The 20,663-nt window shown below is 39.3% G+C and overlaps 1 protein-coding gene across 1 annotated transcript in view; it reads right to left on the bottom strand.

Annotated features, from left to right (window-relative positions):
• Positions 1-425: 425 nt before the first annotated feature.
• Positions 426-20,663, bottom strand: part of COLQ (collagen like tail subunit of asymmetric acetylcholinesterase) — a 60,457-nt gene continuing 40,219 nt past the window's right edge. The window contains exons 12-16 of the mRNA XM_081344156.1: positions 19,346-19,482; positions 17,822-17,941; positions 15,635-15,758; positions 8,017-8,119; positions 426-2,329 (exon numbers count right to left, since the gene is read on the bottom strand). Of these exons, the coding sequence (XP_081200282.1) occupies positions 2,260-2,329; positions 8,017-8,119; positions 15,635-15,758; positions 17,822-17,941; positions 19,346-19,482 (554 nt within the window). The 3' untranslated portion in view covers positions 426-2,259. The remainder of the gene's footprint in view (positions 2,330-8,016; positions 8,120-15,634; positions 15,759-17,821; positions 17,942-19,345; positions 19,483-20,663) is intronic.

Raw genomic sequence — 20,663 nt, 5'->3', positions numbered from 1 at the left:
TACTACAAATATAGTCTTCTGAGCACCCCACCCTGAGTATATGACAATCACTGGGAACAATCCAAAACCATGGAATATTGTGGCTGTTGGGCAAATTCACAGTAAATTTGGCACCCTCAAGTTGTCTGAATGCAACTTGAGCACACAATTTAAAGGCATCCTAAAAGTTGTACCACAGAGCTTAAGTGACCTTGGCACATTTTATATTCATGAGATTGTGCCCAGAAGTTTTATTTTAATGTAAACAAGTCTTCTGCCATGTAGAATCCTCCAGAAGTGTTGCAGTACACTGTGTATAGTCAGAAGGTAACTCTGCATGACTAAAGCTGTAATTGAGCACATCTGGTAAAATTCCAGAATGGGAGAAATCAATAAAAGAAATTCAGAAAAAGGAGGACCAATCTGAATAATGGAATGGTTTTTATTTAAAAAAAATATTTTCTCAATACTATGCACACGCAGACTAAAATAATCTACATATCTATGGTAAAAATGATGAATAATTGTTAATTTTATTATAATTCTGTGCTGTCCTCTGTATTTAATATCTACAGAAAAAACAGAATATAACAGTAACCAATGTTTTACAAGTTTCATGCATTTTAAACATATATTTTGGATCAATAATAGCAGGAAAAGAGTGGCCTATCTTAGTTCTTTTAATTTGAACTGATATTTCACTAAATGAAAAATTAATCTACCTACATTTAAAATTTCTGTTTGTATCTTAGCACATTTCCAATGTAAAATTTCCTTTTTAATATCTGCTATAAAGTAAATATTCTGAATGCTGATAATTTTTTTTCTAGAAAACAGGAAAAGAAAAGCCATTTATATACATATAAAATCTATACAGCATAGACTAAGCTGTACAAATAGGAATATATACACATATATACTGAATGTTATACAAAGCTGAGACTGGAAAGCAGTTATCAGACTGGAAATCAATAAAAGTGAGTGACTAGCTAACACTTCCTGACAAATAAGCCAGAATTAAAGTTTGAAATTGAAAGCTTCTCAGCAATTATCATTAATGCAACTCAGCTTTTCAAATGCAGCCTTCCATGCAGTGGTAAATGTAACAATGTATATTTTAGATGAATTCATTTAGGATCTTATTATTTCCAAATCTTTTCATGAATACAATGCATGGAAGAGTATATTCACTAGCTTGCTCCATGTGAGCCACTGTCCTGGAGTTGCAGAAAATCTAACTACAACCCTAACCAGCTTCTTGAATGTTTAGATCCACTGGACATGAAACTGGCATCTGTATAAACTTGCATAGGAGTCCTTAGTTTTTAAATACAATGTGCTGCAGTCTTCCAGAAGTCACTGAACTGTACTTTCCGTCATTACTCATCTGCTGGCCAAGGTGGCTCTAGCTGAGTAGAATATGATCTCAAGGTGTAATTTCAGCATCAGAAGCTGATCCTATTCCTAGGATTCTGAACTATGTCTGTTTCATTGGTGTTATCAGCCAGCAAATGTGGTTCCTTCCTAATTGTCCCACTTAAACTGTCAGCAAGTATAATTTAATCTCATTGCATCCCTCTCATTTTAATATGGAGTGTATTTTTTTAAAAAAAACCACTAAAAGTAATATTTCCCTTTTGTTCTTCCTTGGGCACATCTGCACAGATGTTAAATCAGAATGAGTTCAGTGATATTAGAGGGTCTTGGGCTGCAGCTTACCCAAATTACCCAAATCAACAAACATAAAGTGTTTCCACATAATTCATGCAGCTGAAGCATGTACAAAGTTCACATTGTAATAATAATTAAAAAACAAAAATAAAAGACTTCTTATAAACACTGCCAACAGAAAATGATTTGTTTTTATCCTGGAAAAATCTTGTTAAGAAAACCTGAAGAGCTTATTTGTAGAACTAACAGTGCTAAATTGAGGTATTATTGTATTTTAATAACCTAACAGCATGAAGTCAAATATAGTGTTCTTTTGGTTGGTTTTTGTTCTTGATGCACAGGAAAATTCCTTTAGTCAATCATGGAAAAGGCAAATCTTAAGCGTTACTGTCACTGGATGTTTTCTATTAAGACAAAAAAGAACGGTCCGATTTACTTCCACTGTGAGCAGGCAATTAACACTTATTTCCAATCATCATGGCAACATGACAATGGTTGTTTCAGCATTGATTGTTTCTCTATCGTCCAGTCTTGGTTTGATGATACTAATATAGCACCTGATACATGCATGTTATATATATAGAATACTCCTCTCTCACCACTCACTTTTCATGTAAAATAGCGACAATCTGTAGAGTCAATATAACAATAAGAAGTACAGCGTAATTTTCCATAAGACCTAAGAGAAAAGATAAGGCAGATGTGACATATAGATTATAGATTATAATTTAAATGCTTTTATTATTATACTTCACTGCACTGTCAGCCACATACAGTATTTAGACTGGCCTTGAGTCCTTCTCAAGGACCTGGAGTAGGCAGAAGTTCTTGTTTGATGGTGTTAACAATATTGTCATGGGATTTAAGCTGCTCCAAGTAAAGCTGCCTTTTGTAATTGATATATTGCATATATTGATTGATTGTTTCCATTTGTACCTATTTTTTTAATTGTAGCACACTTAAGGCTTAATTTTATTTAAAATGAACACTTAAAAAACCTGAAAGTTTATATATATAAATGTTCGATGGCCTTCAAGATAGGCTGAAAACAGGAAATAAAGATTTGCCCCATGTTTGGGGCCTAGCAAGGCAATCTAAGAGTTAACATATCACACACACACACACACACACACACACACACACATATGTATATATATATATATATATATATATATATATATATATATATATATATATATATATATATATATATATATATATATATATATATATATATATATATATATATATATATATATATATATATATATATATATAACATTTCATCCAAACTTGAAGAAAATGGTGCTGCTCAATTAAACAGATAGATTTAATCAGATTAAATTAAATTAAATTTAAAGACATTAAGGATTGGTTTTGAATTCTGTTCTCTAAGGAAAGAAACACAAAATTGTCATATGAAGATAATGCAAAATAACTCCCTTTTCTAGCATAAAGTAAGCTACTATTGGCAATACTTATATCCATCAATTCCACTATTTTGGAGATGTTCCTAATCAAGCTTTGTTGATACATACTAGTAAACAGTCAGTGTGGTGCAGGGGTTAAGGTGCTGGTCTAGACCAGGGGTGTCAAACTGCCGGCCCACGGGCCGGAGCATCACGGAGAAACCACGCCCATCCCATTTTTGGCAATGGGAAAAAGTTCCGATACGTCGCGCGACGTCACGTGACATCGCGAGTTTGACATGCCTGGTCTAGACTGTGAGTTGTAGTCCCATATTAGTTATGAAAGTCAGTTGAGGTACTTTGGGTCAATGACTCCTTCTCAGCCCAACCCATCTCATAGGGTTGTGAGAAAAATAAGTAGATGAATTTAGGCATGTTTGCTACCATGAGTCACTTACAAGGTAATAAAGGTGGGTTTAAAAAGAAAAAAGAAATAAAGTACAAAGGAGTGAAGTTTTGTGGAGGTGTTATGCCTTTTATACTTTCACTTCTCTTCCAGGTTTTTCTGCCTATCTGGATTCCATTAAAAGAAGCAAGGAAACAGCCAATGGCAGATAAAATGTAGGTTGCTAAGGATTACAAAATGTGGGTTGAAGGATTACAAAATCATCTAGATGTTCTGTGAGCTCTTGTAATAAACTGGGCACCCTGTAGTTGAAAAACTCACCTGGAAACTGCCCAAGAGGGTCTCTGGAATTGAAGCCCTGTTTTTAATTTTCACTATTGGTAATCTTTTTCAAGGTTTGTATCAATTATGGATATACAATCATTTGCCTTTCAAAACGGATCTACAGCAAGACATGGTGCTAAGGCAAGGTACAATTAGATACAGGCCATTGACACAGCAGAGTTTTGGCAGGGCTATCTTTCTTATTCCTGTCAATTAAAATGTCCCATGAGGGCTCTGCAGATAATTTCATTTACAAATTAAATGCTTCCAGTAAAATAGCAAGAGCATCTGACAGCATGCAGAACAACAGCTACTGTATGTAAAAAGGTTGCTGATCAAAGAAAGCTAGTCGTTCCAATACATATAAGTCAGATTGCAAAGATCCAAGTTAAGTATCTTGCTGGGAAGAACCACAGTAATGTTTTTGGAGAAAGTTCCAGTATGTGAATGATGAAGAACTGCAGAAATGAGAATAACCTTGTGGAAGGGGAGGAGGAGAATTTTATTCAGATTTTATCCTCCCTAATTTTCTTGTAGATAAAGTACAGGGGTGGAGACACATTCAAACCTGCAGATTCTGGTACTGTACCCTATAACAAAAATAGTTTTTATTAAATTTAAATTATTTGTGACTTTGTGTTCATGTTTGGTCTGCCTCAAAGGGCTGACAACTGCAAAGAAAGCCTTCAAAACACATTTCTATATCTTAGTAGTAACATGGATCTTTGAATGTAGATGCCATGGGTGCCCAGATGAAGTGAACAGAGGATTTCTCAATAGTAAACATGTTTTCCATTTGGAGAGAAAAAGGGGGCAAAATTATGTTCTCCACTCAAAAGTTGTAATTACGAGTAGTTGTCGCAATATCAGTAATTGGGACAAGAATTTCTGTTGCTAAGTGATGCAGTCCTAAAATGGGATCTCATGTGAACCTGGCAGTCCTCTCTGCCATCATTAAGTAAGGATCACAGGTAGTTAAGGGAGGATGTCACATAACCATGACTCAAGACTTCTTGCTAGCAAAGTCAATGGGGAAACCAACAGGAAGTTGCAAGTCACAATTATCTTAGGTAACTTGCAAGTAGGATGGTGGGTGGGTAAGTGCTGTGGGATGAAAATACACACGGGTTGGATGCTGTGGCCTGGGGCAAGCGCAGGTGGAGGTGGGATGTGACTGCACAAGTGCAGGCAGGGATCTCATAGTCCATAGTGGAGTTCCGCAAGAGAAAAAGCAAGGGGAGCAGAAGCAGTATGCTGCCTTCCCTGCTGTTTTCCCCATTGATTTTCCTTGTGGAAATCTGGCAGGGAAGGCCGTAAATGGCAATCATGTGACCATAGGACACTGCAACCATTGTAAATGCAAGCCAGTTGCCAAGTGCCCAAATCACTATTCTGTGATGGTGGATGTGCTACAACAGGCACAATGTTGAGGATCAGTTGTAAGTACCGTATTTTTCGGACCATAAGACGCACCTGACCATAAGACGCACCCAGTTTTTAGAGCAGGAAAACAAGAAAAAAAAATATTCTGAACCAAATAGTACCGGTATACTAAAACAGGGCTTTTCAACCTTCTCATCCATTGTACCACTTTTAGGACAAGGCAATGTCCGAGTACCACCAGTGGCCCAGCATGGTGTCAAAAACTTGACCCCCTCCCCAAAAAAGGGAAAAAATTGATACAGGTAGTCCTCGACTTACAATGATTCACTTAGTGACTGTTCAAAGTTACGAAAGCACTGAAAAAAGTGACTTATGACCATTTTTCACACTTATGACCATTGCAGCATCCCCAGGGTCATTTGATTTACATTCGGATGCTTGGCAATCAATTCATATTTATGATGGTCACATTGTTCCAGGGTCATGTGATCGCCTTTTGCAACCTTCTGACAAGCAAAGTTAGTGGGGAAACCAGATTCACTTAACAATCATGTTACTAATTTAATTTCTCTCTCTCCTTCTCTTTCTCTCTCCCTCCCTCTTTCTTTCTCTCTTCTCTCTCTCCCTCTCCCTCTTTCTCTCCCTATTTTTCTCTTTCCCTCTATTTCTCCCTCTTTCTCTCTCTCCATTTCCCTCCCTTTCTTTCTCCTTCTCTCTCTCCCTCTCTCTCCCTCTCTATTTTTCTCTTTCCCTCTCTTTCTCCCTTTCTCTCTCCCTCTATTTCCCTCCCTCTTTTTTTCTCCTTGTCTCTCTCTCCCTCTCCCTTTCTTTCTCTCCCTCTTTCCCTCTCCCTCTCTCTTTCTCTCTCCCTCTATTTCTCTCCCTTTCTTTCTTCTTCTCTCTCTCCCTTTCTCTCCCTCCCTATTTCTTTCTCCTTCTCTCTCCCCCTCTCTTTCTCTCCCTCATTTCTTTCTCCTCCTCTCTCCCTCTCTTTCTCTCCCTCTCTCTCTCTATTTCTCTCCCTCCCTCTCCCATTGTCCCTTCCTTTTTTCCTTCCTTCCTTTCTTCCTTTCCTCCCTCTTTGTCCTTCCCTCTCCGCGTTAGAGCAGTACCCGTGGAGGCAGCCCTGCGGCCTGGCTTTCTCTTGCAGAAAGCAAGCTGAAACGGAGCGAGGGATATTGACAGGAACGCGAATTGGCCGATCTCGCGCTCCTGCAATCTCCCTCGTTCGGTTTCAGCTTCCCTTGCTACAAGAGTAAGCAGTCTGAAACGGAGCGAGGGAGATTGCAGCAGCGTCAGATCGGCCAATTTGCGTTCCTGGCAATCTCCCTCGCTCCGTTTCAGCCTGCTTTCTCTTGTAGCAAGGGAAGCTGAAACCGAGTGAGGGAGATTGCAGGAGCGCAAGATCAGCATTTCTCAGCACGTGCCAATTCGCGCTCCTGGCAATCTCCCTTGCTTTCCACTTGTGGAGGTTGGAGCTGGCCATACGGATCACCTTCAGACCATAAGACGCACCCTTGTTTTTCCCCCCACTTTTGGGGGGGGGAAAGTGCGTCTTATGGTCCGAAAAATACTGTAAAACTTGTTCAGTACTATTGGAATATTAGCCAAGAATTAATTCTATGTGGTTCTTTTTTTTCTCTTAGAAATGTTCCAGGAAGCATGGAACAACATTCAATAGCAGTTGGGGAATGAGAAGATGGTTTATAAAAATCCTCATTGTCTTTATATCTATTCATATTTAGGAGGCCACAGAAATGTAAACCTGTAACCACATGCCCTTCTCCACTCCAAAACTGTAGTCCATTCCTTGGAACCCACTCAAATGCTACCATAGAATAAAAGAACTGAAATGCAAGGGGAAATCATTAACTGGATATAATGTTTGATGTTTAGTATAAATAGGATTTAATTAACTAAACATAGTCAAATGTCACTTTTAATTTTTGAATTGGACTCATCCATATTTCAAATATACACTCACAGTTTGGCCTTCAGCCTTTTACAATATTTATTATTATAAAAAATATGTAGTTGCCCATCTTTCAATCATCTTTGGAAGCAACCAATAAAAATTTAAAAAGCATAAAATCACTTAAAACTATAACATTCAACTAATTAAAACATTAAAGAAACAACAAAAATCTGACACCATTTAGTTCTAAGGTGCATTTAATCTTCTCCCAATGCTTGGGGTAAAAACATCTAAAGCCTTATGGAAAGCTAAAAAGGCGGAGGCCTGTTGAAGGAACAATACAATCTCGGTTCAAACAAAACACATTTAAACCTAATATAGCTTTTTTTTCTCTCCAATTCCAGAGTGTGGCAAACCTGAGGAGGCTGCCACCCATCTCCATTATGTTTTGTCCTTTAGGGTCACCTCTTGATTTTACTTGCCCTTTCCTACCGGTGTATGAGAATTAAGGAAAGTGATCTGTGCCTATGCACATGTCTTTTTGTGTGTCTATATAATTGAGAAATATTCCTGAGAATATGCAACTATTTCTAGAACACAGTTACTCCTCTTTTCACTTCAGAAATTCATTCCTCTTTATTTTCTAAGTAATCAGAGGCAAATGAATAATTTTGCAGACTCAGTTCACTATCTCTCTGCAACTATTGATTTAGGATGAAATTAATCTTTCTTATCACCTCTAAGCAAATATAGAAGATTTGTTCTTCAGGCTTCAGGTATCTTTTCTATAAATCAACTATCTCTCCCTTATTAATTACCCGTCCCTTCCCTGGAAATAATTATACTCCCTTCCTCTTCCTTCTTCCTTTGAGTTTATACTTGTTTAATCAAAAACACTTCTCCTGTAATTCAGTTATAAATTATCATACCCAGGGAGATATGTTTTGCAAGTTAAGTATCCAAAGTCATTCCCATCACATTCTTCTGCACCTTCATGCCGATAGCCATCCCCACAATAAGCATGGTGGCATCCTATTGATTACAAAATAGAAAACAAAAAATATATTGTTTTGTGGAGCCATAGTTATCTTTATATCAGTATAGCCTAGGTTATATCAATTATACCAGTTTACCAGTTTAAATTATCAATTGATAATTATCAGTTCAAGTTATCTTTACATCAATATGGCTTAGCAATACAGCTTAGAAATAATTATAATAATACACAACCACTACCCATAAGAGAAAGGAACTCTGACCCAAACATATGTAAAACTTTGAAGTCTTCCTTTCAACTGGCTGAATGTTCAGTGGCACATAGCTTCTCTCACCCAGAGCAATATTCCTGCATGCCCAAATTTGCTGTGTAACAGCAAAGATCAGCGGAGATTTAAGACAATTTCCTTTAGCATAGCTCAACCATCTTGAGACAAAAAGATTTAAAAGCCTGACCTTGATATGGTTACAATGGTACAAGAATGGCTGGCTCTCCCTAAAAGAAGCTGTTTGGTCACTAGTCAGAAAATAATCATAAGAGATTTGAATTGCCCTACTTAGCTATTGGCAAGTTGAAAGAACTTTTTTTTGTCCATGTTATTTATTCACTATTTTTAAACAAGATACTTTAGTATGCTCGTTGAAGATCTTGTCCTTGCAAACAAACTGCTTGGCTCATTTTAAGTGTGATTTTGTGTAGCTTCCCATATTATGTGTGTTAAATAGCGGGTTCTTTGGCGTAGGAATGAAAACGCAGAACTGAGTACAGGGTAAATCACCATTTATTTCATGCAGGAACTGTACTCGGGAAATGGCTGCAACTAGCCACAATATATAGTCTACCCCTTAGGCGGCAGCCAATAGGTTTGTATCAACCATTGCCACCTGGAGATAGCGAATTGTAGCACAGGAGTCTTGTAGTCTGGGTTGCTGGAGAGCCGTTAGCTGCTCCAGCAACCCACGTGGTATTCCTCAAGAGCCCAGTACATAACACCCCTCCCCTCTTAGAACAGACCATAATAACACCAATTAGTCTCAACAATTGTCAAGACTCATTATCCAAACACACTAAAGTAAAAGTGATAATAATAATAAAAAATTAGAAAACAATGTAGGTTACAATGTTATTAAACAACGTCTGAATGAATAGGCTTCAAAGATGGCACTTTTAGACAGTTACAACATAGCACTAGTTTCTATAGTCAGGTGGCAAAAAGGAATTACAACAATATATAGCTCTTTATTTTACAACGTAATCTGCAAGATATGAAAGAGGCTTGTGTGCCCTAGAGGAACGTCTCGGAGTTCCCATCACTTTGTGGTCTACCAGCTTACCCACTGGGCTGGGTAGACTTGTGTCCCTTTGTGCTCCTGAGTCAAGGGGATTTGATGCACTCTGGCTGGCCTCTCCAGGTTGGCCCACCCCAGAGTCAGACTGTTCGGCAGAGTAGGCACAGTGGTTGCTGAAGTTCGGTTGGCTTGCTCCTTCAGGGGATCCATGTTGCACTTCAGGGCTCCCCAGTTCTTCCTCCAGTTCCACCTTAGTTAAGAAGGAAAGGTCCTGATAGTCCATGTGAGGACTGGCTTGGCCGCAGGTTTGAGGACCTTGGGAGGGACTTATGATGCAGTCCTCACTTAGTGGCCATTCTGGAAACCGTTTCCTGAGCTGATCAATGTGTCTTCTGACAACTCGCCCTCTCTCCAACCCCGCTTCATAAGATAGGGGTCTGGATGCCTTGGTAATTTGACCAGGAACCCACAGATTCCCATGACCATAGTTCCTGACCCAAACACAATCGCCCGTGTGCAGCCCCCTCAGGAGTTTTGGTCGAGAGGCTTCTGCTGCCACTCTATATGGATGCAATCTGTCCAGTTTAGTGATCAAACGCCTCCCCCAATGTAGTTCTGCAGGACTTTTGCCTGTAGCAGTGCAGGGCGTAGAATGCTGGCAGAGTAAAAAATCTGCCAATCTGTGATGCCAGTCACCTGTGACAATGCGCTTGAGTGCTTCCTTCATTGTCCTCACCATGCATTCAGCTTGACCATTAGAAGATGGATGAAAAGGTGCAGACGTTGTATGTCTGATGAGATTAGCTCTAAGGAAGGCCTGAAATTCAGCAGCAGTGAATTGGGCCCCATTGTCTGAAACTAAGACATCAGGCAACCCATGTTTTGCAAAGAGTTTTCTCAGCACCTGGATGGTCTTAGCAGTAGTCATGTTAGGAACTGGAATTACTTCCAGCCATTTTGAGTGGCTATCCACTACTATCAGGAAGAGCGGTCCTTGAAAAGGCCCAGCATAGTCTATGTGAATCCTAGACCAGGGAGTGTGTGTTTCCTCCCACCTGTGAACTGGAGCCTGTGGCATTTCAGGCCTAGATTGCTTGCATGTATAAAAACAATGGACTTGACTTTCAATGGTCTTATCAAGGCCAGGCCACCAAAGGTAGCTTCTAGCTAAAGCTTTCATTTTGACAATGCCTGGATGGCCTTCAGGTAATGAGTGTAAAACCCTGTCTCTTAGGGAAGTGGGAATTATAACTCTGTCTCCCCATAAAATGCACCCTTTATGTGCAGACAACTCATGTCTCCTGACAAAAAAACTTTGAAATTCAGAGCCTGGACTTTTTTCCAACCAGCCCATATATACCCATGACAACACTCTACTAAGTATTTTATCTGTGGCAGTTTCAGCAGCAATGTCCCCTGCATGGAGGGGAAACTCAGGTATGTCCTGTATGGACAATATTCTATCAGCAGGAGCTGGAGCTGGATCCATTAGTGGCAGTGGTAGTCTGCTGAGGCCATCAGCAGACTACCATTTCCTTCCCTGGTTTGTGAATTAGTTTAAAATTGTATGCAGACAGAAAAATAGACCATCTCAACATTCTTGGAGATAGTATGTGGAGGGTTTGTTTGTCTGTTGTGAAAGGTCCCAACAGAGGTGGTCAGTGTAGACAGTGAAATCCCTGCTATATAAGTAAACATGAATTTTTTTAATTCCAGCAACTCTGGCCAGGGCCTCTTTGTCAATCTGGGCATAGTTGCGCTCAGCAGAGGACTAGGTCCTTGAGTAAAATGCTATAGGAACCTGTTTCCCATTTTTTTCTATGTGACTTAAAACTGCCCCCACCCCATGGAGAGATGCATCACATGCAAGACATACAGGTTTAGACTCTTTGTAGTGAGTTACAGTGGACTTTTCTGACAATAGTGCTTTTAAGTCCTGGAAACTTTTTTCATGTAAGTTAGTCCATTTCCATGGAGCTTTCTTATCTAGAAGCCTGTGGAGGGGCTCTGCTATTGCGGCCTTATGAGGTAGAAATGCATGATAGATGTTTAGGAGGCCCAAGAATGCTTGTAGCTCTCCTTTTGATTTGGGCCTAGGAGCCATTTTAATGGCCTTCACTTTAGAATCAGCAGGGTGAATGCCGTTAGCATCAATTCAGAAACCCAGGAATTCCGTTGATGAAACCCCAATACTACACTTGTTCTTTTTTAATTTGAGGCCAGCTTCGTGAAGCCTCTGCAAGACAGCCCTCAGCCTACTGGCCAACACTTCTGGGGATTCCCCTGCAATAAGAACATCATCAAAATAAGGGCAGACGCCCTGAATACCCTTGAGTGTATGCTCCATGATTCCCTGAAAAATACCCGGTGCAACACTGATTCCAAACTGTAAGTGTTTAACTTTGAAAGCCCACCTGTGAGTCACGATCGTTTGAGCTGCGCTGTGGCCTCATCAACTGGCAATTGCTGATAGGCCTGTACTAAATCAAGATTAGCAAAAATAGTACCCCCTTGCAAGGAGGCTAAAATATGGTTGACCACAGGCTTTAAGTGGAGTGACTATAGGAGTTTCCCACTCCCCACCATCAACAGGCTGTAACACGCCCTGTTCTATGAGCTTATTGATTTCAGAATCAATTTTATGTTTTAAGGCAAAGGAGACCCTACGAGGCTTAACCCTGATTGGAACTACATTGGAATCTAGCTTAAATGAGATAGGCGGTCCTGTGTATGCTCCTAGGTTTGAATCAAAAACATCCACATATTCCTCGCATACTGACGTGAGGTCTGCAGTTTGTGTCCGGTTTATGCCAGTAATCTGAATACCTAAGGCATCAAACCAATCGAGTCCAATGAGACTCGTTCTCTGGCCCCCTAGTACTATTACATTCAGGTGCCCCAAAAACCCTTTAAACTTAACAAACAAGGTGGCTTCTCCCTTAACTTTAACATGCGTGTTCTGAAAATCCATTAGGATTATATCTGAGGGTCTTAGTTTGGCCCAATTGTTACTGCACCTACACACAAAGTTAAAACTGTCTTGAGAAATGATTGAGACTGCAGAGCCGGAGTCCAATTCCATCTTACATGGAACTCCTTTTAGCAATACCAGGAGCTCAAGTTTGGGTTTGAAGGGGCGTCGGGCCCCGGTGCGGCATATGCTTCTACGGCTTCTGAAAAACCCCACACTAACTGGACCCTGGGCCCCAGTACCTCTCCTAGTTGGTTCTTCCGACTAGTGTTTGGGTGGCCGGTCTCTCTGGCAGGCTCTGCAAACCACTGTGATGTGGCCTGTCCTTCCGCAAGCTCTGCACGTGGCTGATCAAAATCTGCAATTGGTGCAAAAATGGTTGCCGCCGCACTCCTTACATCTCAGCAAGAGAACTGCCTTGTAACTGTCTTCTCGCTCCTGGCTGTTGCGGTGTTGCGCGTTGGGTTGCTTTTGGAGTTGGTTGATTTCAGTTTCTTCTTCCTTGGAAGATTCTTCGGTGCATTTGGCGTCCTCAAGGTGGACTGTATCTTCTAACTTTGTCAATTTGGCAGGCTGTACTGTTTGAACTGCGCCCCCGGCAGCTTCGTCGGCCATCACCTTGTCTTGTGCTTCAGAAAACGTTAAGTTTGGCCTAGCAAATAGTCTCTGCTGAAGCGTTCTGTCCCGTAGGCTGCAGACGAGCTGGTCTCATAGTCACTCCTCTAAATTTGAAAATTTGCAAAGGCGTGTGGCCTGCCTCAGGCCCGCTATGAACTCTGAAGCTGATTCTCTGGGTTGCTGCACTCTTTGGTCGAACTTGAACCGCCAAGACATTTCAGACATCTTGGGCTGGAAATGTCTGGTTAGCTTCTTTTTGAGGTCTGCGTAGGAAACCGCTTCAATTGGTGTCGGTGTGAAAAGTTTCTTGGCCAAATCAAAAGTTGCTGGGCTGCACACGCAAAGTAGCATTGCGGACTTCAGTCCTTCTTCCACGATCTGATTGGCCCTGAGGTAGTTTTCTACTTGTGATAAATATGATGGCCATTCCTCCGGGTGTTTCACGTCAAATTCTTGCAGTTTTCTGACCTTCGGCATTCTTTCTTGCTGGTTCCCACGTTTCTGAATCCTGCTTCCAGGCTCAGAGAATGAGTCCACTGAGCACGAGGTCGTTAGCGTAGCTTGCTAGCCAATCTTGAGAGGGGGGGAAAATGCCTTTTCCCTCCAGCGTGCGCTGCCTTTCCCTCGTAGACTTCAACTCTTTATTCAGTGAAGCAGGATCCCACCCTCGTCGCCACTATTAAGTAATGGGTTCCTTGGCGCAGGAATAAAGATGCAGAACTGAGTACAGGGTAACTCATCGTTTATTTCGTGCAGGAACTGTACTCGGCAAATGGCTGCAACTAGCCGCAATATATAGTCTAGCCCCTAGGCAGCAGCCAATAGGTTTGAATCAACCATTGCCACCTGGAGATAGCCAATTGCAGCACAGGAGATATGTAGTCTGGGTTGTTGGAGAGCCGTTAGCTGCTCCAGCAACCCACATGGTATTCCTCAAGAGCCCAGTACATAACAGTGTGGACCCAGCCCACACCTGCGATGAATAGTATATGGATCAGGATGTTGTATAAAATCAGAAAACAATGATCAGATTAAACATTTTGCATGAATGCACTCAGCAATCAGCAGATGATCTACAAACTAGCTAACCACATTTTCCTCTATAGCATATTTATGAACTCAGTGAGGACATTTATCTGTGGTTCCGCAAATTGTACTGTTCCAGAAAATTGGCTTGAATTAGCTGTGGTTCAGTTAAAAATAAGAAGCATGTCTTTGTATCCCTACCATAAATCCATCTGGCACTGGCGGATTTTCACACAACTAAATTTATTCAGAAATGTAAAGTCAATTTATTAAAATATGGTGAAAGAGATATAAAGAATAATTCTTTTTGAGTCTGTTACTCTGGAGCACATGAATACCAGCTAATTATTCCACATAATCTGCTTTCAATCTTCTTTTAAGCAGTTAATACTGTGGAAAAAGAAGTGTTTGTTTTAAGATACCTGCAAATCTACAAGAACTATTTCCAAACTTTTTATACTAAAATATAAATATTTATATAAAAACTATTTTATATTTGAATTATAAAAAAGAAAAAAGCCTTACAGCTCATTATTTCTTCAGAGATATCTTAAAATAAATTCAAAGTAATAATTCAGAAATCATACAAAAAGACATATATCATATTCACTTTTTTTAAAAAAGCACATACAAAAACTATGTAAAATAATACACTAAAATAATTTTAGGAGAAAACAGAACTAGCTAATATTCAATGATATAAAATAAATAAAAACAAACCAATGTACAATTGACTGAAAAGGTTTTTTTTTTTTGCATAATCTCAACAGAGACTTCTAAACCAACAAAATAGCTTATATTATAATCCTCAACCAATGGCCATCCTTTTGGGGCCTATTTTTATTAAAAGTTCAGTCCATTTTTTTTTAAAATTCCATTTATATCCCGCCCTTCTCCGAAGACTCAGGGCGGCTTACAAGCTTAGCAGTAGCCTTCATTCTATGTATATGCCTGCTTATTAGGGCTTTCACACACACCCCAAGCGGCATTATTACAAAGTCAGCTTAATTGCCCCCAACAATCTGGGTCCTCATTTTACCTACCTCGGAAGGATGGAAGGCTGAGTCAACCTTGAGCCTGGTGGGATGCGAACCTGCACTAATTGCAGGCAGCTGGTGTTACTTAAGGAGGCATTAGCCCACTGCTCCACCAAGGCTCCAATTGTAAGAATCAAAGTCTAATAAATCTGGATTGCCCTTTCCTACACTATTTACCAAAAAAAAACAGAAAAAGAATGAAAGACAGAAATAAAAACTGGCCTAACATAATCCAAGGAGTGTCATATTACATACAGGATTGATGATACTATGTTCAGTATTCAAATTATCATACAGAATAATCAGAAATTATTGCTAATCAGAAATTAGAATTAGTCTGAAACTTATTCAAAGAAAACAGTTTCCCCAGATTTAATAGGAATCTTTTAAACTGTTAATTCCAATAACTAGCCTTGCCCAATCCACATAAACCTCTGTGTTTCCACCAGCAATTGCTTTAAGACAAATCCTGTCACTGGTTAGCAAGCATCATGTTAAAAATGCACCGCGCTTGTATCCAAATGCAGCTGTGTATATGAATTATGATGTGTTTAACCATAGTTTGTATATAAGCTAGAATAAGAAACTGAATGAATGGAGTAAACATACTTATACAATCATCAGTCACTATTGTATTGCCATCATCACATTCTTCTCCATCTTGGATGATGCCATCTCCACAAACATTACTATCTCCTATCAGATGATCCAGTGGATAGGAAGGTTTTAGCTGCTGACAAAGAAGAAGAATTATATAAATTGGGTTCACTGTAGAAAGAGGACTGCTTTAGTCTATGGGTAGCCAAAAATAAGGAAGAGTTCAGTAACTTATGAAAGCTGACACTTTTTAATAAAATGTGTTAATTTGAAAAGTTGGCTACTCAATTCCTTTTGATAAAATGCAACCAATACCATCTATTTGGGAAAATAGATATTGGTGACATATTGTGGCTACAAAGCAGATAGTCATATTACTTTTTATTGAATTCTTTTTTTAACCAGTATTCTGGAAGTATTTGACTAAATGTATTCTTGGGAATCCTATATCACTTTTGTGGGGGAATTGTGATAAAAATGTGTATCCAAAGTAGAAGCCATAGTGTACATATGAAGGAGTATGATTTCAAAACTTTTTTTCATGAATCCAATTACCTAAAGCATGATATCTAAGAACAAATACAGATATTTGATGTTATTAGTTATATGCTGGCCATTCAAATTTATATAGCTACCCATTTCACAAACAAGTGACTCTGGACAACATACAGCAAAACTAAAAATACATTAATATATACAAAATAGAGATGCTTGTCATGCAATCTTATGTTATTGGATCCAAACTTAATCAATCAATCAGGCTAACTGAATTCCATTCAATGTTTTAGTTATGAATAATTAAAGTCCATCAATTCTTCTTTAAGAACAAAAGGCAATGTGTGAATTTAGGTAACAATATGATAAAAGCAAGGATGATTTGCAAGGATAAACAAGTACAGGGAGATATAGTGAATGCAGCAGCTATAAATTAGATGCAGCTATTATTCCTTTTCTTTTCTTACTCCTCCATCTCTTTTTTTATTGTCCCTCCAATGTCTTTTGCTTACTATTTCTTACTCTTTTCTGCATTTTGCATCTCACTGTTTACCTCAAAAGAGAACATATATGTACTGATTGCAACATTTTTTTCTTGTATAGATTGGAATAAAATCAGAACCAAATACAATGGTATTTATTTCCAAGTAAGACTACAGCCTAAATTCCAGTGTGCCCTAGATAAAACCCCAGCTAAAATAAGGTTAATCCTCAGCCTGGGCCAGAGAGCTCGAAGAGCCAGGTCTTCAGGCCCCGGCGGAATGAACGGAGGTCGGGGGCAGTCCTCAGCTCCACTGGCAGCTGGTTCCAAAGGGCAGGCGCCCCCACTGAGAAGGCCCTATCCCTGGGTGTTACCTGCCGGCAATCTCTTACCGGTGGCACCCTGAGAAGACCCTCCCTGTGGGAGCGCACTGGACGAAGGGAACTTGATGCCGGCAGCAGGTGCTCCCTCAGATATCCCGGACCCAAGCCATTTAGGGCTTTATAGGTCATCACCAGCACCTTGAATATATACACTATATAGACATATATACATATATACATATATACATATATACATATATACATATATACATATATACATATATACATATATACATATATACATATATACATATATATATATATATATATATATATATATATATATATATATATATATATATATATATATATATATATATATATATATATATATATATATATATATATATATATATATATATATATATATATATATATATATATATATATATATATATATATATATATATATATATATATATATATGTCTATATGATTATATATATATAATCACTATGCTAATCTCTTGGAGTAGCCCAGAATCACTTACAAAAGAATAAAACAAAATAAATAAACTAGCACACCCAAAATAACAAATATAAAAAGAAGATTAATTTTAAAAAGAAATATTACAAATAATCTAAAAAACAATTTGATCCCCATCTTTCAAATGCCTGAATTCTGAATTGTGACCCTTATAGAAGACAGAATAAGGGCCAGCCATTTTTCACCATGGAGACAACTCCAACCCAGAATTTCCCAAAATTAACAAAAAAATAATTGGTTTATCATTTTTTTTAAAAAAGAAGACATCAGGTACAAAAAACACATAAATGTATGCCTTTTACTGATCAAGAAATCAAATGCTTTCAAAGTTACACTGTTTCTTCTTCTTTTTACCTGGATTGGGAACCATCCAGAAGTATCTTTAAAATATAAAGACCGCTGATCTCTTCGAAATGCTAGGGCATATTCTGTATTTAATCTTTCCAGGTCTTCCTGATTATTCACTACAAAAATCTGGAAGTTGCAAATAGAAAAAAGAGGGAGACTAGATCACCATAATATCTATGCAGGGCAATAGATTACAGTACAGTTATATGAGATGATTCCAAAAATTGAATAGCTTGGGATAAATATTATGGACCTTTCCAGCTGACCCTCAAATTCAGAAAAAAATGTTATGGATTTCAAAGCATTCTGTGGTCGAATCATTAAGCAATATCTCAAATGCTTGCCCCTGTGTAATTAAAGGCAGAAAAAGTAAACTTGCTATGCATATAATATTTTTTTTAAGAAAAATGGATTGGAAGAGAAATGTAAAAAATGTGCAAATGGATATCTGCTTATTCCCCATAAAGGGGAAAATATAGGTAAAAACAACATAGGATTATACTCCTCCTGTTCTATTCTGTCATAGACAAAGATACAAGGAATTTAGAGCAAGCATGTAATTTAATGGTACTTGAAATGTATCATTAAATTGTATCATTAGATGTGTTCTCATTCAGAAGCAAAGCATTACATTACTAACCCAATAACTGCAGGAACGTAGTACAAGTAGCCTTTGCTTAGCAATCAGAATTAGTACCAGCAACTCCATCTCTAAGAATCATAGTTGCTAAGCAGAAAATCAGCTGACCACAATGAATTTACAACATCACTTCTTATTTGGTCAATAAGCAAGTCACTGCAATTATTACGTAAGACATCATGTGACCGCAACTTATTATTTTTCTTCTGTGTTCTTCATTAACTCTGCTTATTGTAAGATAGTTGGGAAGCACACAAATGGTGAACACATGACTTCATAAAGTTGCAATGACTGTATATTCGAGGATTACTTGCAAACCTGTTTTTTTACACCAACATAACTTTAAGTAGTTGCTAAATGAGGCAGTCAGTAAGTCAGGACTACCTGTGTGTTTGAAGAGTGCAACTTTAAAAGCATTGAGCTTAGTTATTACAGTTACCTCAGTTCATCAGCAAAGCAATCCTGTCATGCTTCAATTCAATTACATAATATGCCCATCTTAGTAAAGGTAAAGGTTCCCCCGCACATGTGTGCTAGTCGTTTCCGAATCTAGGGGCCAGTGCTCACCTCCGTTTCAAAGCCAAAGAGCCAGCGCTTGTCCGAGGACGTCTCCGTGGTCATGTGGCCGGCATGACTAGACGCCAAAGGCGCACGGAACGCTGTTACCTTCCCACCGTAGTGGTCCCTATTTTTCTACTTGCATTTTAATGTGCTTTCGAACTGCTAGGCTGGCAGAAGCTGGGACAAGTAACAGGCACTCACTCTGTTAAGCGGCACTCAGGATTCGACCCACCAAACTGCCAACCTTCTGATCGACAGGCTCAGTGTCCTAACCCACTGAGCCACCGCGTCCCTTATGCCCATCTTAATTCTTGTCAAAACTCACTTACTGCAGGTACTTTGGAAAAGGCCTCTCCAAACAGTGGCTCCTCATATGGTGGGCCATTCACATTTGGCTCAGAGTTGCAGAGACATTTCCCTGCAGGTCCTGGAAGTCCTTTTTCCCCTTTTGGCCCCATTAGTTGCCCTAAAAAATATCAGATTGCCAAATTAGGAAGTTGTGAAATAGACACAGACGTACTAGAAAAAGCAAACTGGGCCTTGGTTACCATCTAAACCATTAATATTTACAAAGCACAAGTGCTGTAAATATATTTTGTTTTAACTCTAATAAACTGGAGAATACATGTATAAACCTAGGGATGGTGATAAGTATTGGGCTCTTTGGTGCAGGAAGGAAGACACGAGGCTGACTACAGGATAACTCATACTTTATTCTTGCTAGAACTGTACTGAAACTTGGCTGCAACCAGCCACAATATATAGTCTAGCCCCTAGGCGGCAGCCAATAGGTTTGAACCCACTCTTGCCGCCTGGGGCTAGCCAATTGCAGGACAGGAGACAGCTAGTTTCGGTTACTGGAGAGCCGTTAGCTGCTCTAGCAACGCACGTGGTGTATCACCACAAGCCCAGTACATAACACCCCTCCCCTCTTAGATCAGACTATGACAACCACGATTAGTCTTGACAGCTTCAAGACTTATTAATCAACTCACATACAACTGTAGTGATAATAATAAAAGTAATAAAAATAATAAATAATAAATTCACTGTGGCTACAATGAGATTAAACAACGTCTAATGAACAGGCTTACATTGCAGTAATGGCAGTTTCACAATGCACAAGTTTCTGTAGTTAGTGGTAACAAGTTTTACAACACTATACATCACTTTATTTTACAATGTAATCTGTGAGGTACGCAGGAGGCTTGTGTGGCCTAGAGGAATGTCTTGGAATTCCCATCACTTTGTGGTCTACCAGCTTACCCAGTGGGCTGGGTAGACCCATGTCCCTTTGTGCTCCAGAGTCAAGGGGAATCGAAACGCTCTGGCTGGCCTCACCAGGTTGGCCCAACCCAGAGTCAGTCTGTTCAGCAGAGTAGGCACAGCGGTTGATGAAATTTGGCTGGCTCGCTTCGTCAGGGGTTCCATGTTGCACTCCCATGCTACCCGGTTCTTCCTCAGATTCCATCTCCACTGAGAAGGAAAAACCCTGGTGGTCCAAGTGAGGGCTGGCTTGGCCGCAACTTTGAGGACCTTGGGAAGGACTTATGATGCAGTCCTCACTTAGTGGCCATTCTGGAAAATTTTCCTAAGTTGATCAATGTGTCTTCTGACAACTCGCCCTCCATCCAGCCCCACTTCATA

Source organism: Vipera berus (assembly GCF_964194415.1).
Source record: "Vipera berus genome assembly, chromosome: Z".
Lineage (NCBI taxonomy): Eukaryota > Metazoa > Chordata > Lepidosauria > Squamata > Viperidae > Vipera > Vipera berus.
This window is presented reverse-complemented; position numbering and strand designations above follow the sequence as displayed.